The following is a 25806-nucleotide window of genomic DNA, read 5'->3' on the forward strand; positions in this document are numbered from 1 at the left end:
TACAAATATAAAAAAAATGAGAAATAAAGAAATAAATGAAAATGATTTATTTCTTTAACAAAAAGAAAACAACAAATAACTATATTTTTTTCTCATTAATGATAAAGCCAAATTATCTCAAACTACACCATTAATTATAAGAAGATCATAAATTTCACATTCATAATTTTATTGATAACACATTTTTCATTAGATTCTAATTTCTCTATTGGCATGTTCTAAATTAATATTAAATATTTGATAAAGGAGAATATTTATAACTAAATTCTCAATTTTATTAATTTATGACAAATTTCTATTAGTATAGTACTTATTAATTCAGATTTTTCTTATTTTTATGATAAAGGAGAATAGGAAAAATGGATTTTGTTTTATTTGTATGGTGTAATGTTTCTTTAATATATGGGAATTGGAATTCAAATTCTACCATTCTGTTAATCATATTAAATTAATTTTTTATGTTATCGTAAACTGTACGGAGGTACAAATCATTTTATTAATAATTGGAAGATGGCATCGTGGCACGTGTTGACACGTGATCAAATTGAAAGGTCCAATGAAGGGTGAGATTTTCTGCTGAGATTTAATTTGTTGTTCTATTATTTTTATATACAATAAATAAATAAACGATTTATATATATATATATATATATATATATATATTATCATGTCTTGTTTTTTTATATATACTATATAGAAACATTAATAAGAACCACGGGTTTTGATTGGATACACATCACTCAGATGTTTTTATATTAATAATGATTTTATCTCTCAGTGAAGAGATTAATTACTATTGATAAGGTGAAACCCCGTGCATATACGCAGATATATATTCAATTATTATAAAGCTACAGCTTCTATATCTCCCACCATTATAAATTGAAGTCTCAGGCCAAGGTATCATGCAACATACAAGCTTTTCACACCTTCAGAAGAGAAGTAGCCATAGATCAAGAGTAAGACAGAGATCATGGACAGCAAGAAGGTCACTCTGCTGCTGATGGTTGCCTTGGTTTTTGTCGCAACCATTGCCCCGTCTGCCCTTGCTATGCGGCAATTTCCACTGCTCATGAGTTCAAACATATTGCTGCAAGATGAAAGTAACCTTGGTGCTTGTCTCCCTAGTGGAGCCTTTTGCTTTTTCCAACCAAAGAATTGCTGCGGAAACTGTGGATGCCTATATCCAATAGGGATCTGCTTTGGATCAAATTGCTAAAATTAACCAGTCATGTCAGCTTTCCTCTGGCTTGCTGAATAATCATCTAACATTTTGATCATGACTAAGATCTGTGTTGTCGTTTAGCTAGGAAGTTATGCTTGCAGCTAGCATAGAGTTGTGCCATGCATGCTTCTATAATCTCTCTTTTCATTTTAATGTCGTAGTTGAAGGGCTGTGAAGGTGGGGAAGAAGGTTGGAGGAATAAAGATAATAAGGGAGGGCCCTCTTGTTGCTGTGGTTGTCCTGTTGCACTTGCAGAAACTATCAATTTAGTGTATTTTCATTAATGTAACTCATCCTAGCTTGTTAAATTTTATGTTGGTGCTTTTCATAATGTGATGTGGTTTGCAGGAAGTAAGGATTTTCATGAAATTTGTGTTCTATATATTTTCTTTTTACAATGAAAATATCTTAGTGAAGGGATCGACCATTTCCACTGGGGATTCAAAACAACTCTAAACTTGACTACACTGGGGTAAGTTGATGAGTTTGAATTCGAAACCTATCATTTTCGATAATTAATGGGTATCAAATTCATCAAAAAGACTTCGACTTTATATGATGATCACTGTAATATTCCCATAATTCTATGTCCCTTAGAAATTATATTGAAGATAAATAAATAGATGATGCGTGGCATGCATTATTTGTATTGTTTTTCTTATATTATCTTATATTATATGTGGGTATATATAAATTATTCTTTCATCTTTAATTAAACTAACAACATTTACGTGCAATATTATTAAATTAAAGTTGCGCAAAGCTTCAGTAAGTTCATTTATCTTCAAATGGGAGATATTGATATGAATTGAGACAAATTAGGCTCAATATCAGCTACAAATCATGCTAGAAATAAATGGGTGTTTTTCATGAAGAGATTTAGGGATTTTACCAAATCAACAGGAAAGAATCATAGTGTTTGCTCCCTCATTTTACCTATAAATAGAGGGAGTCGTAAGAGAAGTAGACACATAATAAAAAAACATGAAGTGATAAAGAAAAGTGAGGTGAAAGTTATAATTTTTTGAGTTGAGTTGAGAGAGTCCTCTTTAATTGGTATTATTTTTTGTTTTTATTTTAGGAGTAAAAATAATACAAGTCACAATTAAAAAAAAATGAGTTAAAAATGTTAACTTTTAATTAAAGCAAAAAAAATTACTTAATTCTAAAATAAAATTTTGATTTAAATCAAAATTTATTTCCAATAAGAGATATTTATGACAATTTCTTTTAATAAAATAATTTTAAAAAACATTCTAATAAAAAAGATTTATGACAATTTCTTCTAAGAAACAAAATTTGAAACTAAACGCAAATAAAAAAATCATTTAAAATATAAGCATATAGCACAAACGGCATTTTCTCATTACCAGGTATCATTTGGAAGCCCTACAATTTTCCTACGATACCCACTGATTATGGGCCCGGTCTCCATTTGGAAGCCCAAATATCTATCTATTAGCCCATGCTTTATTGTAGGGTACGTGGGCTTCCTGTATTACCTGTTAAATACAATGGCCCTGACTAGCCTACTTCCCTGGCCCACGTAATTGTTTTTTCACTTTTTTTTTTCTATATATATAAAACAACTCTCTCGCCCAGCTCCCTTGTGCTAAAACCTCAAAATCAAAACCCCTAATTTCTAATGAATGGAAGCCAAATTAGGGCTTTACCGAACAGATGGGGAAGCTATAATTACACATGAAAAACACAAAGAGAAGATTCTTAAGCTCAAAAGAAGGTCAGTTTGCTTCCAATTCAGCTTCAAAGATAAAAACTTTTTCAACTTTTCAAGCTAGTAACCAAACTGGGTCTTTTGAAATGCAGGTGGTTATTAGGACTGCCTTTTTCAAAACCTGAAGACAAAAATTTTCATAAATATGTGTAAGTCAGTTTCTTTTTTCTTTTTTAACATTTGGTTACTTTTTATTATTTTTTATTATGATAATTATAGTAATAATTTGTGTTTTTTTTTGTAGTGTTTCTAGGTTTGTGCCTGAATCTTTGCAAAGGGATGATGATGTAAGTTGAATTACAAGTGGGTTTTTGTTTTTGTTGGAAAATATTTAGTGTTGAAGTCAGGGGATTATATCAATAATGAGTAATTAGAAGTGGGTTTTTAGTTTCATTGAGAGTGTTTGAGTCAGGGTTTATATTAATAATGATAATTTGCAATTGGGTTTTTAATTTTATTGAGAAATAGTTGGTGTATAAGTCAGGGTGATCATATGAACAATGAGTAATTGGAAGTGGGCTTTTAGTTTTATTGGGAAATAGTTAGTGTTCAAGTCAGGGTGATATGTAGTTTATACACTTTATTTTTGTTGTATTTGTGTGGAATTTCATAGAGCTTTGTAGAATTTGTTTTTCATGGTCTCCATGTGAATGGAAAGGAGGCATGAAGGGGAAATATGAATTGCATATTGTTCTGTCCGTGTTAATTAATTGGAAAAGAATTTGGACTTTAAGATGGTTTTAAAAGGTGATGATTTTATCTTAGTTGTAGATGAGATTTATATTATCTGCGAACCCTTGAGCATGAATATGTTTTTCTCTCTAGCTTGTGTGGCTTGCCATACATCCTGAAGTTTTGACATTCATATTTTGCATGTTTTGTTCACCAGATATTCTATGAGAAAGTAAAAAGGTATGTTGAAGAAGCTTTTGGCGCATGTAATGCTAAAAGAGAGGCTCATGTTGCTCCAGACTCTAAACTCTTATTTGACAGAACCAAGATGAAAAGAATGCTCTTATCACGCTTGGATGCTCTGAACAATAAAGGGCTTCACCTTATTGCTATGTTACTTACAGGAGGTGCAGTCAATTTTGAAACCACTCGTAAAAAAATGAAAGAGGTGATTAAACAATCAAGATTTCTTAGGGATCCAAATTGCGATCATGACCAAACAGAAATTTTGATGCTGCTGTATCAACTAATCAATAGCCCTCAAAATTTTAGAGAGAATTGTTTGGCAGTGGTGAATTCCACATTTCAATCTCATCATTCTGCAGCTATTCAAGTACTGGATAGACTAGAGGACTTGCCAACTGAAGCCCTGCTTGCTATGCGCAGAAAACTTAGTGGTGTCCCAGCAAGCATTCCCCGTTTACTGAAGAAGAAATACAATCGCTGTCGAGATAGTGTGATTCATTACATAAGGAAGACTAGCGAGAAAATGCTTTCAGAAATTGGTGGAGGGGATGAGCTGCAGGAACCACTAGCCAAAGCACTTGGGATTGCAGGTTTATCTGTAAAGCTAACATCAGGCTCTCTAAATTCCTCTTTGAATGACTTCTGTCAATTCTCTCCAGAAATAAAAGTCTTGCAGAATGAGATATTGAAGGCTCTCTGGTTACTAGGAATGAAGAAGCTTAAATTACCGGAGGTGCAAACCTTGCAGCTTCTGCTGGACCCAAAGGCTGATGTTCCAAAAGGAAGTCTGCGAACAGCGATGAATAAATTGTTAACAGAATATCTTTTCGAGTGCAGTGAGTTTAGTACTGTTCCTAAACCTTTAACAGAAGCTCTTGCTATTATCAACAGGAGTTCTTGCAAAACCCGGAGTGGATGCTACCCGAAGGAGCAAATTGAAGAAGAGGTGGAATGCATTTTAGGTTTAAGTTCTGAGATAAAGCAGGTGGTTTGGGATGTTTTTCCTCATCATGAATATGACGAGGATTTTGCTGATGCTTATGTGGAAGAGTCGGAAGAAAGTGATGGTGGAGATGATGATTTTGTCTCTGGTCATCACAATATTGGTGAAGGTAAATCATATTCAATTGATTGGAATTACCAAGAAGAGAGTTGTGGGGAGCATATACCAATGGACTCCTCTCCACCTATCTCAAACCCTGACACAAGTTGTGGTCCTACTCTGTTCCATGAAACAAGAAATCATAATGTAGATGTCAGTAAGTTGAGCATAGCAACATTTGGGACATCTAGTGTAGATGAAGATGACTTGTCCGTGCACCATTCTCCAAATGGAAATTCAAAAGTCCATTCTTCAATTAGAAATGAACCTGAAAAGGGTGCTGCAATTGATCCAGGAAACTCTCAGGATGTATCACCACCTTCTACCTTCTGCTTGAAAGGGAAAAACATGAGTGGTAACCTATACCTTCGCATCCAAGAGATCTGTGATGAGACGAGTATGGTTGCTTACAATCTCATTGGTTACTTAATGGAGGGGCTGGCACGGAAAGAGGGCTTGGATTTAGATTTGGGAGATATTTCTTATCTCAGAGGTGATAAGTCAAGCAAAGAAAATCAAGGTAGTGAACTTGTTTTTTCTTTTTTTCAAATATGCATGCTCCACTAACTATAGAAATTATCCCAGAGAGAACATAAAGATGGTGCTATTATGGTTGTCACTCTGGTTAAATTTTACCCTGTATTGGAAGTGAACTGACAGAAATGTTCGAAGTCTTAGAAAACACATGGTATCTTTAATTGTAAGAGTTAAAATCAATCCTCTTCTGACAAGCGAAGTTTGTGAGTCACACCTTTGCTCGTCTCTCGGTTAATCATGCTTTGGGAGAGACTAAAAATTGCTGCTTCAAGTATCAATATTTTTTTCATGTGTCCGTGATTTGACAACTCACCTTGACTTGTTTTTTGTTTTTTATGTTGTATTTTTGGTGTGCAATCTGCATACTAAGTAAAGCAAATGCCACTGGGGTACCCGTTAAATATCATTAACCATATCACCTTCGTTTTTCCTTCCTTTCTTTTGTCTGCTTTCATTGCACAAAATTCTAGAGGATAGAATCTGCTATGGAATATTTTTCCAATATTTGTCTAATTCATCATTTTAGCGATCTGGTTTACTTATTTTGCATTTTTTTTAGAAACAAATAGTTAGTAGGTAAACCTATTAAGGAATTGATTGTGGAAGTATGGTCCACCTGGTATTTACTCTATGATCCTATATTGCCTATGCTAGGAATGCAATTAATGAGGTCTTCCATTTGTATTTGCAGAAGAAAGAAAGAAATCTTCTGAGAATAATGTGGCTGGTTCAGATATTGCTCAAGTTGTTGAAGAGTTACTACCTTCCCTCCCGAAGAGGTACGTAGCTTCTTCTCTAAATTGTACTGAATAATAGAATTTGATTCTCTTTTTCTTATCACTTAATGCATAATACTGGTGTGTCCAGTCCACATTTTGATGCAATACTATAAGTTATAGAATGAAACTGAGCGTTTTTTCGATACCGGGCTTAAATAATGTTAATAAATGCAGCATTAGGAAGAAATAGAATTATGTAAAATGAACTGTAATGTATCTAGATCTTTTTTGTCGATAGCATTGATATTTGGGATCTTGTGACTGCAGTGAGAGCACAAGGTTAAAGGAGATGATGGCCACATAGCAGAACTCTTCAAGACTTTCATGGAACATATCAGAGCATTCCAACAACAAAAGAAAAAAATATAAGCAGCTTGGTTTGTCATTCAAGCTTGCAATTTTAAGATTTTCTCCATTCTTCCCAATGTTTAGCAATGAGTTGTGAACTGCCAAGGAAAGCCATTTTGGACGGCAACAAAGATGGGTAACACCCTCATCAATTATGACTGGTCATTATACAGAGTTGCGACAGGATTTTAATCGCCTGTTCTAACAGCCATGTTTTGTGATCAAGGTTGGCTAGATGAATCATACCCGTGCCCCCATCCAAGAAGGATTTTGGACAAGCTTACTCGAAGACAGCAACTGCATAGTCAATTTTGACCAGAGTTCAGTGAAGCTGTTACAATTAAAATCACACGATGTAATAACCATTTGCTGTTCGTTGATCTGGAACAGCTAAAATTTTGCCTCAACATGTGTACTTTGACATTGCAGTCAAGTTACGAGAAAGAACTAGCACGTTTGTTTTGTATCTTCCCATTTTCCTTACATTTTGATTTTCTAACCCCTGTGGAAGCTGGAAATATTTATATATGATAAAAGACTGCCAATATTGAAAACTCCATTTTCTTGCATTGTTGAGTTGTACTGGTTTTTAGTGCCCCTTCTTGTTCCCCATCAAGCGTAGATAAACCTTTCAACTCAAGTTCACAAATTTGATGAAGAACCTTCACAGTTAAATCCAACATCCAAACCAAGTTGTCAGCACACCAATAACTGTTCTCGCTATTAAATTTAAATTAAATACAACTTGTTTTTGCTAAGGTTACAAAGATTACATTTCATTTCACACTGAAAGTTCCATGTGCAAACCATGTCGCTGAGGATTACACCAGAGATGTCTTTTCTATCAATAAAGAATATCAAATTCACTCCATAAGAGATGTTATTTCCTCATTTGCTAGCATCATTCTCCCAAACATTGTCCCAAGAACCACTTGGAGCAGCCTTTGGTCCTTCAATGTAGCGAGAGTTCGCATTTGTACCTTCAGGTCCTGGAAAAGGAAGTCCATTGGGACCTTGTGGGTTGACCATTCTGGGCTTTGTTCTGATCCCCAGCAGCCTCAATACAAATCTAGCCAACTCTCCATACAACATGCCTGAGCGATCGAAAAGCTGACAAAAGAACAAAAATTAACTAAGGATTTGGACAGCAAAAGACAGATGTTCCTTGCGCTGCAGTTCAAAGAATTTTGAATTTTGAAGGATGGCCGTCTAGAAACTTTAACTCAGAGAAAGTGAGATACTATGAAACACAATAAAAGCCCTCCAGCCATTAACACTGCACTTAAATATGAAATGGGAATTAAATACATGCACTCTCACAAACAGTGGAAGAAATTGCTTCCGAGTGTAATGCATACCATGAAGTGATCGTGATCACACTCAATTACAGAACTTACCACTAAGGTTAACACCTTTGCAGTAGGTAGCTTAAGTGAATGAGAACTAGTTAATACTATCAAGTTGGATGGCATAGGTTTGTTCATGCTCAATGGCATATCAGAAACAGAAAGAAGCTAAAGTGTAGAGAGCTAGAAAATGTAAGCAAACATTTGATTGGAAATCACTTATCCAGTAAATAACAAAGTGCAAGGAAAAAGATAGGGAGAACACCTGAAGAAGCGCAGTCATGAACATGTGAAAAGCCTGTGTATTCTGGTCTATGAGAATTGATAAGCGGCCAAAAAAGTTCACCACTCCTTGCAACTGCCATCATTGAGAAAATGGTGAATGTCCAGAGAAGAATGAAATCTATTTAACTAACTAGAAATGTTGGTGAACTAATTAATAACATTGTAGCAATTTGCAACCATGAAAAAAGAGTTCAAGAGTAAGCAGTAGACAATCTTAGTACAAGCAGCAAAACAATTTTATTGCCTCATACAAAGCTGCAAGTTTTTTTTATTGATGCAACCAAGTAAAACACAGATAAAAATCCATTAGACTATTGATAATCTAATTTGAAGAAGTCTCAGGTCTTAACCAACTATGAGTTTGATAAACCTTTAGCTAGGCCAAGTCTATTAATAAAATGTATCTACACCTCCAACCATTTCTCGAAACAGGATATATAACTAGTCAAAAGAAAACCATGTCTTACCACTCGAAGAAATGAAATCCAGAACCCCGGTGGAGATGGAGGTTCACCAAATGGATTATTAGGGTCTTGAACTCCATAAGGACCGCCCATGCCCATTCCATAACCACCCATTGCGCCTCCAAAACCACTATTGTACATTCCACCACCATTCATCCCAGAACCATAAAGCCCACCATACCCGCCTCGATACATGCTGTTTCCATACATCCCTCCACCATATAATCCTCCAACCCCACCATATGATCCTCCAACCCCACCATATGATGAGCCATAGGTCCCCAAACCATATCCAGAATTATAGTTCAGAGTGGAATTATAACCTGAGTCAGGTTAAGAGAAAAAAAAGTTAAAAAAAATTCAACCATTAGACCGTAGAGTAAAACTTTATATTGCTAATCATTACTCACCTCCATAGTTGCTTGTGCTATAACTCTGCTCCCAAGGTCTTGCAGGAAGAGGCCTACCAACAGCATTTGTGTTATTTGTGGTATTACCTAAACTTTGAACAATTTCTCCAGGTCTTGCAGTTCCTGAAGCTTCAACAACATCACTTGTGCTGCCAGCTGATGGTGGTTTAAAAGGTGTAGCACCAGAAGAACCACCAGATTGCTCCCATGGTTTTGGAGGAGGATTGTTAGCTGCAATAACCAACCACATGATTATCTCACAGAAAAAAATCTTACAAAGTAAAGCAAAGGAAAATTAAAATACACCTAAAAGAGTTAGCAAGGCCAAAAGATTGTATGTAGAGAAGATAAATGACATGATTTTTACAGAGCTAATAAAAAGCATATTGGCAGTTAAGTTCAGCTCAAGGAAAATACATTTTCAGCATAATCAACATTTCACAAAATGAATCACAGCAAGTTGAGACATTCAAAAAAGATGCAAAAAGAGAAGGCAGTGATCAAAGTCAATGCAAGAGAGAAAAAGAAAGAATAAACTTTTACACAAAAAGCTAAAAATCATGTTTCCTAAGCATCTTCCAAAACAACTCGAGCATAGCTTAGAATCAGAACAAGTCTCCACATGATTACAGAAACTTTTGGATTTCACAACTTCAACTCATAGTCCTAACAAAAAATCTGAAGAAATTCTATTCCATCATCAAAGACAAAATCCCATAAAAGAAGTTCACAATTTTCTAACCTAAAAAGACCTTCAAACTATTATTGTAACTGTCACCAACACCAAACCCAATATTCCTTTATCAAATAAAAAATACCCCATTTCTTCTTTTCTTTTCTTTCACATTTTTCTCACCTACCAAACACAACGCAACTTCACAAAACCATAGTTACAATCAAAAACCCATAAAGATCCCATCTTTAAAACCAAACAAAACCTCCCATCATCTCTTGATTACTAATATCCCAAACCCATAAATCAATCCTCTTTCATTTCAACTACAAAGATCGTCTCAAAATAAAAAGGGTAAGCACATAAAGCTTAAATCATAATTTGAGAGAATCAGAAAGATGGGTTTTTGTTGTTTTTCAAGACAAACCTGATGGCTGAGGATTAGATGCCATGTGAGTTGAAGAGACAAGGCATCAGCTATTGGTAAGACCAAGGCACCGGCTACTGCAAAAGCATAACCAGGAAAAGAGTAGTCTTTATTTTATTTTTGTTTTTATTTCTTTCTTTCTTTTTTTAAATTATTTCCTTTTTATTATTTCGTGATTGTTATTATTACATTCTCTTGCCTCTCCGTTACAAGGATCCAGTAGTGCTGATTGTAGCTTTTATGTTGCTGACATGGTCGTTTCCTTTCCTATTGCCAACAGACTTGTGGAAATCATATAGTTATAAAACTCAACTCATTCCATAATCAATCTCAAAATTCATTGCCTGGTTCAAAGCCTAGGCCATGGATTAACCTCGTTAATACAAATCAACATTTCAAGATTTTTGTTGGAAAAGTAAAAAACGTTGTGGTTTTGAAAACTCTTTTAAAAAAGTCGAATAGGATCTCAGCTAGGTATTGACTAAATTATGAAATAATTTTTTAGGTTAATATATTTTAATTAAGCTAATTTTCAATATAAAATCTAGCCCGTGTTAAATTTCAAGTCAATAGATTATCGAGTTAATCTATTAAACAAAGCTAAATTTAATAACGTTAGTCAAGATACATGAAGATAAGAATTAAACTTAAATCTAATTAATATGTATTTGAATAAATAAGTTTTTTATAGTTATTATTTTGAGTTGGATAAAAAAAATTACATTATCTATTTGAATTCAAATGAATTGATTTGAATAAATGAGTTTTTTTATAGTTATTATTTTGAGTTGGATAAATAAAAAATTACATAGTGTTATTACATTTATGAACTTAATATATGTATAGGTATTTCTGTATTTTGATGAATATTACCTAATTATTGCATTATGAATTATCATTAATCTATGTATTTATTTAACCCAAACAAATTCATGATTATAAAACTCTCGGAGTTAGAGAAGGTTTTGTACGATTGGTTAATTCCATATCAAGAATGTGTGAATATGATTAGAGAACTAATCATGAAAAAGACAGAAGTTTCTGAAAAAGATGAACTATGTAAATATGCTAGAATTCTATTTTTTTTCAAAGTTGACTCGAGTGCTTGAAATCAAGACATAGCATCAAGATGTATCATCTTTTTGGAGGAAGTGATTAGGTTGATAAAAGCTTTTGAAGAGCAATTTGCAATCTATGAAAAAAAAAGTAGATTAATTTTTCTTAAAAAATGTTTTTAACTTAAATGAAACAAGATTATTTTATAGGTTATAACCCTGTCATTCTCTTGCAACAAAACAATTTAAAGGTAAGAAACAAGACAAGAAAAGACTTACAATTATTATTTGTTGTAATAAGGATGTAATGAGAAAATTTCCTTGTGGTTCATTGCCAAGTATGCCAAACCATGATTTTTCAAGAATGGGAACCTAAATAGTATGATTTGTGAGTATTATGCCAACAAACAAGCATGAATGATTGTGATTTTATTCCAAGAATATGTTCAATAACATGGTAGAAAAATGGTTGGAAGAAAAATTCTCTTAGTTGTTGAAAATTATCTTTCTTGTCTAAAAACTATTATTTGAGAAATATTGAATTGTTTTTCTTGCCACACAATATAATATCAAATAATTAGCCTCTATGATATAGGGATTACACGAGCTTTCAAAATGTATTATCATTGTTGATTTTATCAAAATCTTTTAAAGAATTATGAAATTAAAATCTTAAATTCAAGAAAGATAAATGTTTTAGATGTAATTTCAGCTTGGATAAAAATTATTCAAGCAAGTATAGTTATAAATTGTTTTCAACATGGTAAAATTAGGTATATAAATAATGTGGCTTAAGAGAATTTAAATCAACAATAAAATGAAGACATTCAACAATTGTATGTTCTAATAGAATAGTTGAAGTATAGTGATATAATAAGTATTGAATATTTTTTGAGTTATTTCTGAAAAAACAGGGCAACTCTAGAGTTATTAAGTAACAAGTAAATTATTAAGAACAATATAAAAAATGACAGAAAATAAAGTTAAAGACAATAATTTTGTATTGGAAGTTGTCTCATGCCAAGAAGCATTGAAAGCAATAGTTGCATTGCATAAATTTGTATTGCAATACAAAAACACTATATAATAGTTCCATAATGAACTAAGAAAAGTTAGATGAGGTTCAATGAAACTTAACTTTTAGAAAAAACAAGTAATATTAGAGTTACATTTTACAAAGCCTTTTGATTTAGTCATGTCTGTGTATAATTTTAATTTATAAAGAGATTATTAATTTATATTTCAAGTGAGATTTATATGTTTCTTTTTATATATTATCTTATAAGTTGGTGAATTATTATTAATTTATCATAGTGGTGTAAGTCGAGACCAATAAAAATTATTATTTAATCAAGACTAGTGAATTATCATTATTATAATGTAACCAATCGTTTATATTATCTAGGAGAAGCATTTGAAAAGTTATCAAATTATACCCCTAAACATGGGTGAGCTAAAAAACCAATTAAATTATCAAATCGTAAAAAAAAATTAATTAAACTAATTAGAATATTTAAAAAACCTGACTGGTTCGGTTTCATAAACCTGAAACTAAAAAATCAAACCGAATCAAAATTAATAAAAAAACCGAACCGAGAAAACCGAGCCAAACTGAACCAAACCTATTAGAAATTACAAAAAAAAACTAAAAAAAAACAATATAGTTTTTTGTTTTTAATATAAAATAACTGAATCGAACCAAACCGAACCAAAACCAACCCAAACCGAACCAAAACAGTTGGTTGGGTTTTGGTTTTTGTTTTAAAATAACCAAACTAAATCAAAACCAGTTAATTTATACTAGTTTCAGTTTTTTTTTTAATTCAATTTGATTATTTTTTAAGATAAAAATTAAACCGAACTAAAATGATAACTTTTATCTCCAAAGCATCATGCCTCATTTGTTAAATCAGTCCAACCCACTTTCCCAAAAATATTCGTTCCCAAAGATATTAGAAAGCTTTTGCTGCTTCTGATTTCTTTTCTTTGGGTTTGGTAATGTCGGTAGAATACTTATAAACAATACTCTTTAATCATAGAAAGAACCCTTTAATCTTTAAAGTCTCAAGTATTTCAAGAATTACCAAATCATAAACCCTCCAGCCACAAGGTGGAGCTAACCAGATTAAATATAATCATACATCAAATGCAGTTGCTTTGTGAAAATGCTTGTGCACAGTGAATGCTTGCTCAATGAGTTCCATTGATCTGGTCAATCATTTTGACGTTTATTGATTATCTAGTAGCTTATACACCTATAAAGAAGATTGCAGGAGTGTGCATTTGTGCTTATCTGTGTAATGCTGTCATGTCATGCTCCTTCACAAAGCTGACAGACAAGGAAGCTTGACAGCTATAGTAGAAAAGGAACACCTTCAAACTTGAACATTGCCACTGTCTCATATTGATATGTAATCCCTGTACAATCTAGATTCAAGGGCTCCCCAGTACATAACATAAGAATACAGTGCCCCGATTGTTTCTACAACTACAACCTCCTTTGCCACTACTAGCATATACAGCACTACATATTAACATATAATATTTCAAACAAAATCATATCTCCTTTACTTTTTCCTAGTTTTATCCCCTCTCTTTCTTTTCTGGAATTCTGACAACCAATCATAGAAGATAAGTTTGTGCTGGGACTGTTCAGCTGTACTTTTTGGAAGTCCAGCGGCGATTCAACGCCAAAGAACAGCATGTCTTCCACTCTGTGACTGGTTTTTATAAATTTTGAAAGAAAGAAATGCAGAGAAAGTATAGCCAGTTCAGATTCCCCATTCCAACTTCCCTAGTTTTACTCACCTAGTATGTGCAGAACCTGCATAATCATGAAATCTCGGGAAAAAGCAAAACACTAGCTAGAAGGTAGAAGAAAGACACAAGCAAAAGTCAGAGATGGCCCATGGAACGCATCACCCATGTGCTAGGAGCTTCCTACCAAAAAGCTATTGCTGCTGCCAGAGCTTCCCATTACAAAAGGCGCAACAGCATCACGAACAAGGAACTTCACATTACGAGTCCCAACATATTCCATTATCTCCAGACACTCCTGCAAGTCAGAGTCACTCACCAACAGTACCCACTCATCTTCGTCATCTAGATACTTGAGTTGGAATGTTCCAGTTTGCAATTTGAACCTATTTGATACTTCTTTGTAGAGCTGCAAACATCCCGCTGATGGATCAAACTTGAAGCGGATTATATCTTCCTTGTAACTGGCTTTTACAGTAATTTTTAAATCACTATCACAAAAACTAGTTCGCACTTTTGAATGCTTCCTCTCCTCAAAGCTCGAAGAGCTTGATATACTGCCATGCATCATTGAACCAGTGCCATTTGATGAGTCAGTCATGCTTGAAGAAGTAGGCTGGTTATGTTCTACATTTCCATCGTCACCCTCCATTTTGGTATCCATCTCCTTGGCGAAGGAGCTTGAGCTTTGAGACACAAAGTGAGAGTCCAAATTCTCTAGTACAATACCACCACTTTTCATGCCCCATTTGTTGCCTGCTTTTGCAAGAGAACCCGTGATGTCATTTTCAAGACAAGCCCAAGGTCCAGAGCCAAAGTTAGCCTGCTCACATAATTCAGCATCCATTGCAGCTGACTTGGCATCTTCACTACAATCAATCACATGAACGCAAGACTCCTTTAATACTCCCCCGCTACCTATATGACATTCATCATTTTCTACTTTAACAGTAGAATTATTACCATCAGTACAAGGAGCTGGACGTACAGAAACTACATCATGGTTAGCTGGATCAGAATTTCTATTGGACAGATTTTTCTCTTGAAATACAAAACCATTTCGAAGATCAAATTCTTGCATCATGGCTCCCCCAGCAATGAAACCACCTGCGGTGGGATCAAATTTCAGCCCTCCTTCTACCCCCTGAACAGTGTCAAGCACAGTCTGTATTTTTTTTAATGAGCGGTTCACCTTGTTTATCTTGCGGGATGGCCATCTGGATATTCCATGTTGTCTGCAAATTCTTTTCAGTGTTGTGGGGCAAACTACACAAGAAAGAAATTTAAAGATTAACTACAAATTCTTCTAAAAGATGGCAAAAAGGCTATCCTATCCTAATAAGATCTTTTGACAAAGGACTTTGGGAAAAGAAATAACACAAGGTAACCACCAACACTTCATCATGAATTACTAGTTTCATCAATACCAGGAATAAAAGAATTAATGAAGCTAAATGATCTAAAAAAGAATTTCAATAGTGGAAAATGACAATTTCTTGACTCAAATGAGTTTTTCCAAAAGTTTAGATATTCATTCAGAAAGTTTAGTTACCAAGTCTGATTTAATAATTATATACATGGCATGGAGCTCACCACCAATGCTTTTGGCAGCATCCTTGAGACTTCCAGAAAAGTATTGCTGAAGAACACTCAGGCTCACAGTTTTCTCTGCTGTGCTTCTCTTTTTCTCCACCTGTCTTCTAGATCCACTCATTTTCTATGCAAAATATTCATAAAAAAAGAGTTAGAAATCAATACAACAAGCATGCTATTACTACTTTTTCAGGAAAGTAACCAAAAGGGACAGAAATATGTCTTCAAGGAAGTTACCTGTTCGTTAGAGCTATTTGATTCTGTTTGATCATTTTTTGAACCAGACATAGTAAAAAGCATCTTGGCAGCCGAATTCAAGTTTCCTTCTGATAATGCAGTTTGAGAGCTGCCCTTTGAAATGGACATTGGTCTGACGCTTGGAACTAATTCTTTTGGCAAACCATCTTCAGAACATTCCTGCCTAACAAATTCTGTCTCTGAAACTGTTCTCAAACTCTTACAAATTCTCTGCATGGTACCTGAGAGATTGTTCAACAGGAGTTGTTGGTCTGAACTGCCCTCTATATTGACAGGGAGAAAGAACTCTAAAATATAGTCCTCATCACCAGTGTAGGTGCTTCTTAGCCTGATTGCAACTGCAGCATTCAGACCATACTTGCGTGCATGATGAACAAGTGGATACTCAGTTATATCATATGCCTTCACATCAGAGAAGAAGAATGGATGATTTGATTGTAGTGCTTTTCCAGCTATACCTTGCCCTTCCTCAATGTAATGTTCGGCACATGCATGCACAAAACCTTGCATTTTTCTGTCATTAACATAGCAAGCTGTATCTTCAATGCACAATACACATTTACCACTTGACCTTGAATTGGCTTCCCTGACACGCACTTTTATGATTTCATCAAGAGCTTCCTCGTTATAATTGCAAGGAATCCACGTGAGAGCCAGTGGCAATCTATGTGCATGGCATACAGCTCGTAGAACATCAGCTATTTCAGACAAGGCAGCTCTTTTGTTGCTTGAGAGACACTGAAAAGTAATAATTTCCCTTAGATTAAGTGCTGAGTGAAAACAGAAGAGTTCAAAGCGAAAGCCATGTCATCTTTTTCTCTTAGTTTATTTAATTATCAATTTGCAGGTATGAGGTTTCCCCACTTTCTTTTGGGTGTGAATGCTAGAACCATCCAATAAAAAAAGAAAAAGGAAGTTGCTGATAAATACCTGAGGAAGAAGTCGAGGAGGTGCAGTGCTCCGTAAGTTCACAGCCTGCAAACCATCGAGTCAACAATTAGGGTACCATCCGAAATATATTTGCACATAAAAGTTGGGATTCTGATTCATATGGTAGCCACATAAAACAACTGGCAAGCTTTAATCATTGGTGCATAAATTTCAAGATGCAAAAATTGTCCGAGTGATGAAAATAAAGAACTTTAAGAAGTAAGATGCTTCAAGGAAACCAAAAGGCATAGACTTCCATACACTCAACTAACTCAGGAGAATCCTTAGGTTGCATTTGGTTCAGAGTTGAAGGTTAGAGGTTAAGTGTTAAGGTATGAAGTGTTAATGGGGTAAGAAAATGGTTGAAGTGTGAAGTGTTAAAGGGGTAAGAAAATGGTTAAAGTGTTAAGTGTTAAAGATGTTTGGTAAGTGTATTAAAAATATAAGATGGTGGGGTTCAATAAATTTTTAAATTAAAAATTTATAGAAAATATAATTAAAAATTAGGAAACGAAGTGTATTAGTAGGGCCTAATAAGGAAAATGAAAAGAGAAATTGAGCGGTGAGGTGGAGGAAGAGAGAGAAATGCACAAAAATAAAAATAAAATTTTTTAACCCCTTTAACAAAGAAAGTTACCAAACAAGATTAATGGGGGTAAAAAATTAAGCCCCTTTTTGGAGGTTAAAAGTTTACCAAACAAGATTAAAAGGGGTTAAAAGTTAACCACTTTAACCCATTTTAATCTAAAATCAAAACCTTAGATGTATCAGTAATTGTTTTAGAAGTATAAAAACAAAATCCAGGTAGTTAAAGATGTATTCCCATCATATGCAACAATTTTGCTTGCGTCCTTAAATGATGCAGAATATTCAAGATAACAAAGTAATTCCCAGCAGAGAAATCTAACATTTTCTTCATAAAAATGCATCATATTATGGTTCTAAAACATAATAGCAAGGGAAAGGAATTTATCCGTCAACAACATACCAAGAGTCTGTGCTTGAGTCCAAAGATATTGCAGAAGCTAGAACAAGAGGCTTCCAAAGGGAGAAACTTATTTATGATCAACATTTTGTTCTCACTCCAGAACAAACAATTTCTGCCCTTTCTCTCTTTTATTAGATTTTTTAGTGGAAAACAGGTTGCTAGGCAAGTTACATAATTTATCAACTAAATTGAGGAACAGAGACAGATAAAGGAGAACAAAAGCTTCTGTACTAGAATATGTAGTAAAATGAAACTAACCTCAAGTGCATGGCAAACATTTTCCATCTCTGAATCAAAATCCGGTTTCTCCTTCACAGTGACAAGTTCCAGAACAGCACAGCAGGACATCTCATCAGGATCAAAGATCGGTAATGCAAAAGAACCCCGTACTTCATGATCAGCTGCCTGCTTTGCTCGTAAGTATTCACCCTTGTTATAATAAATTACATTTGAGGTCCACTCTGGAACTTTGGAAATGAATACACGACCAGGAAGCCCTAGAGTCAAACCAGGCTTCACTTCTGCAGGGAAGGTAAATGTTCTAGACACCTCTCGGAACCCTGCTAGCATTTCGTCAAGCAAGTATGGTTGCTCTGTAGTGCTTAACATGTATTGATTCCCAATCCTTCTGGGAACCCACACTTGTGCCAAAAAACCCCCTCCAGATGAAACCTTCAACAAGGATAATGCCCTTAGCATCCTCTCATCAAGTGATGGTGCAAGTGGCCGAGCAATAATATGATCTGTCAAGTTTGAGAAACGATTTTGTTGACCAGCATCGTTACTGTGCTTTGCACCCAAATCATCAGTATCAATTGAATCTGAGGGATAACAAAAATGGGAATTTATTTGCTGAAGCACCACTTTATCCCCACCATTGTAAGAAGTCCCAGCAGCATTTGTTGTATTCTGTACAGGAGCAGAATTTTGTGCTGCAGAACTTCCTGGATCAAAGGATGGATAGGATGTTGATGGAAAGGATGGCATTCCAAATGGGTCAAGCATTTGATCCATAGCTGATGGGTTGTTGCACAATTCAGCATAAATATCAAAATTCATAAGCTCTGAAAAATTGTTGAATGGATCCTCGAGAAGTAAATTCCTCGGGGAACCATCTAAAGGAGTGACACCATCCATCTGAGCTCTTGGAGAAGCCCAATAACCCGTCCCCTTTTCTTTTGACGAGAAGGGGTTCTCCATTTTTATACAATCAAGCACTCTCCTAATAACCTCTCCCCTCTTTTCAATCAGAGTACCATCCAAAGGAACTTAATTGACCTGATCCTTCCTCTTATATTACTACACTTGAACTCAACCTTCAAATCCATTAAGGTTTCCCTCTTTCCACTGATTTTAAACAAAACAACTCGATTTCATCTCTTTTAACCTTCTTTGTTTTTTATTTGAACAACTAAAACCAACTCAGGTACTCTTAAAAAAGCAAACCCTTTACCTTTCGCCCGCAATAACCCACAGAACTAAATCTCACCTCCTTCCAATCCTGCATAAATATAACAGCACAAGACCATAAATCAAGATATACAAGCTTTCAGCAACCAATAAACACATGTCACTACATGCGCGGTCTAATTAATACATCACTCAGCAACAACAATCTAATAACATGACATCCAAAAATTTTGCAATCTCCAAAGCTTCCGTGATTTACTGGAGCACAAGTCCAGACTCCACAATCAACAATAACTAACGAAACCCACCTCCAAGTTTGTCCCCTTTGCGCAGATAAGAACATAAACATAACTAAATATGAATAAAGATTGTGTCTTTTTTATGCATATGTGTATAAAGCTTGAGTTTTTTTTTATGTGGGTTTGCTCAGAAATGGTCAACAAAGGCACTGAATGATTGAATTCAATGTAAGAGAACAAAAGTGAATCAAGACCACAGAATGATTGAAATCAATGTAAAAGAACTAAACTCAAACAAGACCACATACATAACATCAAACTTAACCTTAAAAGAAACAAAATTGTCATAAAAAAAAACCACTTACAAATCCCAATCTCCTCGAAACTTTGCGATTTGTTTCAGTATGGAAGAAGCCAAGGGAGAGAATCAAGTTTTGAAGGGTGAAAGAGGGAATGCCGTGTATGAGTAATTACTAAAAAGGGAAGCCCTGGTGAGCAGGTATGTAGCAGGTTTGGATTTGGAGAGCTGATGCTGGTGCTCGATTTTTCTAGGCAGAAGACCTCGCGTTTACAGAGAATAGAAATGTTGGTTTTCCTAGTAAATTCTAGTAGTAATAGTAGTAACCGTAATGGAATAGAGGAGTTAACCATGCGCAAAAGACAAGCGAACTTAGAATATATTTTCTTTTAGTTCACTGTTTTATGTTAGAATTTTGAAAAGGGGTAGGGTAGGGTAGTAAATCTTAATTTTTATTTGATTAATAAAAGTTAATATTCCCATACAGCTTCAAAGGACGGAAGAGGCTGTCTGGTATTTCAGAGTGTTTTAAAAATATTTTTATTTTAAAAAATATTAAATTAATATATTGTTTTTAGTATTTTTTTCAAGTTTTGATGTCTTAACTCTTAATATTAAAAAATAAAAAAATAATTTTAATATATTTTAAAATAAAAACCACTTATAAAAAGTAGTATATATCAAATACACATTAAAGGGCTAGTTTGACAATGATTTCTACCTCATTAAAAATATCAAAATGATATTTTTTTTAGGAATTTAAAAATATAGTAATGGTTGCTTTTCAAAATAATTATTTTGTTTAGAAATATATTAAAATAATATTTTTTTTATTTTTTAAAATTTATTTTTTATATCAAAATGTTAAGACGAGTTAAAAATATAAAAAATTAATTTTAAATTAAAAATAATAATTTTTAAAAAATATAGTTCCAACTAGCCATTAGAATGCAAATATACAAATGCAGGTTGCATCCAAAACATACTGAGATTGTGGATACGGTCGCTTTTTAAATAACTTTACATACTAAAATGCATGATAATAATATTTTTTATTTTTTAAAAATTATTTTTAATATCAGCACATCAAAACAATCCAAAACATATAAAATATATTAAATTTTAATAAAAAAATTTAAATTTTTTAAAAATACAATTTACACCACATTCCTAAATATTTCTAAATTAAAAAGTACAAAAATAGTTTATACCAGAGAGGGTTAGGAAAATATAGTGATTGCAGCTTTCTCCATATCGAGAAAAAAAAGAGAGTTCAAAATGGTAAAATTCCTCAATCGTTCATAATGAAAGAGACAATCTCATGATTCTTGATTTGTAAAGATATTTTGTTCGGTACTTTATTTTATTTTTCTATTCAAATCGAATATAAACATATAGTCGAGAGATAGTTATCTATATAGTGATAAATAATATATATCTATATAGTTATAAATAATATATAACTTCTAGGAAAAAAAAAAGGAGTCACATGCCTTTTTTAATTGGAAAGCAAATTTTTATTTTAAAAAGTATTTCTTTTTTCAAAGTAAATTTCTAAAAAAAATGAATTATTTTCTGATTCTTGGTGGTGTCGTGAAAAATGAATTATAATTTTTTTTCAGTGTTTAGATATATCATGAAAAATAAGTTAGAAAATAACTTTTTAATTTTTTTTTAATTTTATTAAAAGAACGAAGACTAAATCTTATAGAAAAAAAAAAGTTAAAGGATGAAATTGAAAAAAAATATAATTTCATAAATTATTTTAAATAAAAAAAATTAAAATTAAAATAATGAAGAATAAATTTGACAGATAAAAAAGTTGAAAGATAATAAAATTAAAAAAATATATAATTTCATAAATTATTTTAAATAAAAATAAATAGCAATTAAAAGAATAAGAATCAAATATGATAGATAAAAATTAATTAAGAAAATAATAAGGTAAAAGCAAATAACAATAAAGAAATGAGGATCAAAGTTGATATAAAAATTAAATTAAATTAAATTTTAAGGGATGAAAATGAAAAAAAAATCTAAATAAAATATATAACAATAAAAAAAAATAAGGACCAAATATAATAAAATAAAATTTACAATTAAAAAAGTAATAAGAGAAAAATAAAAATTAAAGATCCAAATTGATATAGAAATCATGCGTGTTTAGCAATGCGATGCAGTTAAACCATAAAAAAAACACATAAAAAGAATTAATTTGATGTTTTTAAGGAGAAAAATAATTTGAAAAGCAAGTTAAACCACAAAAATAAATACTTCCTCCCTTTGTTATGTTGAAGTTAAAGATTAAAAAACAATGAAATTTAACCCGATCCAAGTTTAAGTTCTGAATCATAAGTTGGATGGATTAATTAGAATCAATCAAATTGATGTAATTTTAAATTTTATTAAAAAGCAGGGTTCAAATAATAGCTTAATATTTTGTAAAAAAGAATCAATAAAAGCTCATTATTATCCTTCCCATGCTTCTCCCGTCAGCATTGCTGATAGCCTCACCTTTTTGAAAAGAAAATGGTGCAGTCCAAATGATAAGTTTACATTTATATTATTGCAACTAATCAAATTTCCAGCCTCTTAGTTTAAAGTAAAAAAAAAAAAAAAACGCAGCCATTAAGAAACCAAAGGCATAACTTTGCAAATCGCAAGGCAAAGAAGCATACCTTTTAAAAAATAATAAAAATAAAAATAAAAAATAATAATTTATTTAAGGCAAATAAAGTCATTGCACGACTAGGAAAATTGTACAAAATGACATAAATTTCAAAGATAGGTTGATGTTTTCTAGGGAATACTTCATTTTTACCCCTATTGTTCTCTAATGTTGCACATCTATCCCTAAAAGTTCATGTGCTCCTCCTAGTTGTTTAGATAGATAGGAAAGGTCTTTTATTTTTCATTGTTTTCTTGTACTACTTTTGTTCTACTTATATTTTATTATGTATATGAGATACTTTTGTTCTAGAAAAGTTCTATTAAAAAGCATTTGGTTATTGTTTTGTGATAAAAAAAAAACAGAGATAATGAAAACAAAACATGATTGATTAAATAAACAAATACATAGATATAAAATAAATCTGTTATTGTGATAGTTGTGGAATGAATTTTGTACTTTTAAAATGAAATAAAAAAAACAGACTTGTCCCCGATCTCTGTATTTTTTTGTCTTGAAATAATAATTAATTGCTATATTAAATCCACCTAAAAATTAAAGAAACAAAGGTTCAAGTTGGGATTTTTATTGGCTAGTTCATGATAATGATCAAAATGGAAACTTTTGAAAACTCTAAGAATAATATTAAAAGATTTTAAATCACATGGATGAAGATAGGAAATTGTTGAGCATGTAAGGGTATAAAATATAGTTTACGCTGATTTCCCCTTCTCTTTTAGTTTATGTTAACCTGGTGCCAACATTTTGCCACGGTGTTGAACTATTTTTTTTTCTTTATAAAAAATGATATTTAAATATTAAGATAAGGTGAAAAGAGACATAAAGAACTGATCATGATAAATCTATAACAACAGTAATTAGAGTCGAGCTAACTCGAAATATCTAATCAAATTCATGACTCAGATCTTAAATTAAAATAATTCAATAATAAAATAAAAAGAATTATAAAAATATCTTTTTAAAAAAGTATATTAAATTTTCAAACTCATGACTCGATTTATAAAATTTAAAATACTTGTAAAATCCGAAACACGAAACTTATGCCAAATATAGAAAAGAGATTGGCAATGACATGATACCATAGGCATAAATTCTCGAAGAGAATTAGAAAATAATAATTAAAAAAAAAACAAAGAATACTATACAGCAACATGATTCTTGACCAAAAAGCTTAAGATTGATCTCTCATACAATGACGATGCAAGGCCGTAAAAAAAAAAAAAAAAAGGGTTTTAAAAGGGACAATGCAGTCATCAAGCATCCCTAGAATGCCAACCAGACTTTTATATATATATATATATAGCGGGGGCGGGTGGGGGGGCGGGGGGCGACTGCGACGTGTGGTAGAAGCTTATAAATCAAGAATTAAGAGAATCATTTACTGTTCATATAGTCTTGAGCCACGAGAAATGAAAAAGACGAATTTTTTTTTAATGTTTTTCCTTTTTAATATTGAAAATAGCAGCGGCGATTTTTTTTTTATATAAAAATAACATAGTTGTGAAAAACCATTGCTGACACACGTGATGTTTTACTAAAAAAATAAAAAATCATAATTTTTAAATCTGGACTGGCCCTGTAGTGGATCCGGGACTCTTTCAATTTGAGACCCGGGATTGGAAAATAAAAAACTTAGTGTGACCCGACTGACCCAGCGGGTTGACCTGGCAAGACCTGGTAAAAAACTCAATTGCAACTCGTTAATTTTTTTAACTAAAATAACATCATTTTGATTTTAAAAAATTTAACTTGAATAACCTGGTCAAAACTCAAAACCCGAGTCGGTCATGGAGCCGGGTCTAAAACCTATGAAAAAAGAAGTCATAAATAGGAAATACAGTATATACAGAGGGGGCGGGAGGGGGGCGACTGAGACGTGTGGCGGAAGCTTATAAATCAAGAATTAAGAGATCATGTAATGTTCATGGAATCTTGAGCCACGAGAAATCAAAGGATGAAGGTTTTTTTTTTTTTTCCTTTCTAATATTGAAAATAGCACCGGTGATTTTTTTTTATAAAATCATAACATAGTTGTGAAAAACCATTGCTGACACATGTGATATTTTACAAAAACAAAAAATCATAAATAAGAAATACAGTATTTTGAAAAATAAAAATATGGCATTTAAAAAAATTCTATCCATGTTTTTTTAAAAATCATTGTTTTTTAAAATAATATCATAAAAAATTAATAAAATAGCACATTTTAAAAAATATTTTAAAAAACTACATAAATCTATAAATTGATATTTAAGAAAAAAAAAATTGAATAGCAGGTGTCACGTGGTTATGTGATAAGTACTAACATTCGTTGAACATAAAAAGCACCTATTACAACATACTCTAAATGGTGTGGGGGAATCACTGTTTCCCCGCACACATTTTGTAATCCACAGTGATTCTTCCCCACTTTTTTTTTTCAAATTTTTTTTTCAAAATTACTTTTGTTTTTTCAACTTTCCTAATTTTTATTTTTTTTTCATTTATTTTTTCTTTTGTTTTTTCCAAAATTATTTTTGTTGATTTTACTTTTTAAATATTGACCTGGTTAAAATTTTTGCTTTGTAATTTTTTTCTTGAAAATACTGTTGCGATGTTTTTCCACATAGTTTTTCTATTTTATTTCTTTATTTTTTAAAATTATATTTTTTGATTTTTTTTTAATATGAAGCTGATTGAGAATTTAGTTTTGTATGGTGTGGGGGAATCACTGTTCCCCCACACACATTTCACTGTAAATTACAACAGTAATCCACATTTCAAATTTTTTTTTCAAAATTACTTTTGTTTTTTCAACTTTCCTAATTTTTCTTTTTTTTTCATTTATTTTTTATTTTGTTTTTTCCAAAATTATTTTTGTTGATTTTACTTTTTAAATATTGACCTGGTTAAAATTTTTGCTTTGTAATTTTTTTCTTGAAAATACTGTGAATTGTTGCGATGTTTTTCCGCATAGTTTTTCTATTTTATTTCTTTATTATTCAAAATTATATTTTTTGATTTTTTTTTAATATGAAGCTGATTGAGAATTTAGTTTTGTAATTTTTTTTCTTTAAAACATTGTTTATTGCTACAGTGTTTCTCCGCATGGTTTTTTTTATGGTTTTCTCTGAAATTATCTTTTTTTATTTTATTTTTTAATATTGAGCTAGTTAAAAATTACAGTTATAATATGTGAGGAAATCACTTTAACTTTCCTCGAAAATTACTGTTGGTTGCTATAGTGTTTTTTCCCATATGGTTTTTTTCTGTTTTCGTTATGTTTTTTCCTAAAATTATCTTTGTCAATTTTATTTTTTAAATATTGAGCTGGTTAAGAATTGTAATTACAAGTAAATAC

At 32.3% G+C, this 25806-nt stretch overlaps 3 protein-coding genes across 5 annotated transcripts; 1 reads left to right on the forward strand and 2 right to left on the reverse strand.

The window, feature by feature from the left end:
* Positions 1 to 2830: 2830 nt before the first annotated feature.
* LOC133671199 (uncharacterized) lies at positions 2831 to 7203 on the forward strand. 3 transcript variants are annotated; one of them, XR_009834223.1, is made up of 7 exons: positions 2831 to 2966; positions 3053 to 3109; positions 3205 to 3247; positions 3850 to 5500; positions 6209 to 6296; positions 6564 to 6780; positions 6871 to 7203. XR_009834223.1 is itself a non-coding variant. In XM_062091868.1 (6 exons), the coding sequence occupies exons 1-6, from the start codon at positions 2875 to 2877 to the stop codon at positions 6598 to 6600; spliced, it is 1968 nt and encodes a 655-aa protein (XP_061947852.1). In that variant the 5' UTR covers positions 2831 to 2874; the 3' UTR covers positions 6601 to 7203. The 3 variants fall into 3 exon arrangements, 1 of the variants encoding a protein (XP_061947852.1); XM_062091868.1 differs by having other exon boundaries at positions 6564 to 7203; XR_009834224.1 differs by lacking the exons at positions 3053 to 3109; positions 3205 to 3247 and having other exon boundaries at positions 2845 to 2966.
* Positions 7204 to 7337: 134 nt separating this feature from the next.
* Positions 7338 to 10518, reverse strand: LOC133671200 (peroxisomal membrane protein 13-like). The gene is made up of 5 exons (XM_062091869.1): positions 10250 to 10518; positions 9150 to 9380; positions 8743 to 9062; positions 8256 to 8348; positions 7338 to 7754 (listed from the first exon to the last, which is right to left on the reverse strand). Exons 1-5 carry the CDS (start codon positions 10272 to 10274, stop codon positions 7533 to 7535), a joined length of 891 nt encoding a protein of 296 aa, XP_061947853.1. The 5' UTR covers positions 10275 to 10518; the 3' UTR covers positions 7338 to 7532.
* A 3160-nt stretch (positions 10519 to 13678) lies between these two features.
* Positions 13679 to 20111, reverse strand: LOC133671313 (protein NLP8-like). The gene is made up of 6 exons (XM_062092032.1): positions 19845 to 20111; positions 18089 to 19331; positions 16843 to 16887; positions 15892 to 16650; positions 15655 to 15778; positions 13679 to 15327 (listed from the first exon to the last, which is right to left on the reverse strand). The coding sequence occupies exons 2-6, from the start codon at positions 19028 to 19030 to the stop codon at positions 14234 to 14236; spliced, it is 2964 nt and encodes a 987-aa protein (XP_061948016.1). The 5' UTR covers positions 19031 to 19331; positions 19845 to 20111; the 3' UTR covers positions 13679 to 14233.
* Between the last annotated feature and the right edge of the window lie 5695 nt (positions 20112 to 25806).

This window comes from Populus nigra, chromosome 13 (assembly GCF_951802175.1).
Source record: "Populus nigra chromosome 13, ddPopNigr1.1, whole genome shotgun sequence".
In the NCBI taxonomy this organism is placed as follows: domain Eukaryota; kingdom Viridiplantae; phylum Streptophyta; class Magnoliopsida; order Malpighiales; family Salicaceae; genus Populus; species Populus nigra.

What these genes read in the sequence shown, in the direction of transcription:
- LOC133671199 (XM_062091868.1), top strand. Translation starts at nt 2,875, where the DNA reads ATGGAAGCCAAATTAGGGCTTTACCGAACAGATGGGGAAGCTATAATT. An exon ending in AAAAATTTTCATAAATATGT is followed by an intron (nt 3,110 to 3,204) that starts GTAAGTCAGTTT and finishes TTTTTTTTGTAG; the next exon opens with TGTTTCTAGGTTTGTGCCTG. An exon ending in CTACCTTCCCTCCCGAAGAG is followed by an intron (nt 6,297 to 6,563) that starts GTACGTAGCTTC and finishes TTGTGACTGCAG; the next exon opens with TGAGAGCACAAGGTTAAAGG.
- LOC133671200 (XM_062091869.1), bottom strand. Translation starts at nt 10,274, where the DNA reads ATGGCATCTAATCCTCAGCCATCAG. An exon ending in ATCTAATCCTCAGCCATCAG is followed by an intron (nt 9,381 to 10,249) that starts GTTTGTCTTGAA and finishes TGGTTATTGCAG; the next exon opens with CTAACAATCCTCCTCCAAAA. An exon ending in TCATGACTGCGCTTCTTCAG is followed by an intron (nt 7,755 to 8,255) that starts GTGTTCTCCCTA and finishes TTCTTTTGTCAG; the next exon opens with CTTTTCGATCGCTCAGGCAT.
- LOC133671313 (XM_062092032.1), bottom strand. Translation starts at nt 19,030, where the DNA reads ATGGAGAACCCCTTCTCGTCAAAAGAAAAGGGGACGGGTTATTGGGCT. An exon ending in ATGTTTGCCATGCACTTGAG is followed by an intron (nt 16,888 to 18,088) that starts GTTAGTTTCATT and finishes GATGGTTTGCAG; the next exon opens with GCTGTGAACTTACGGAGCAC. An exon ending in CAAATAGCTCTAACGAACAG is followed by an intron (nt 15,779 to 15,891) that starts GTAACTTCCTTG and finishes TATTTTGCATAG; the next exon opens with AAAATGAGTGGATCTAGAAG.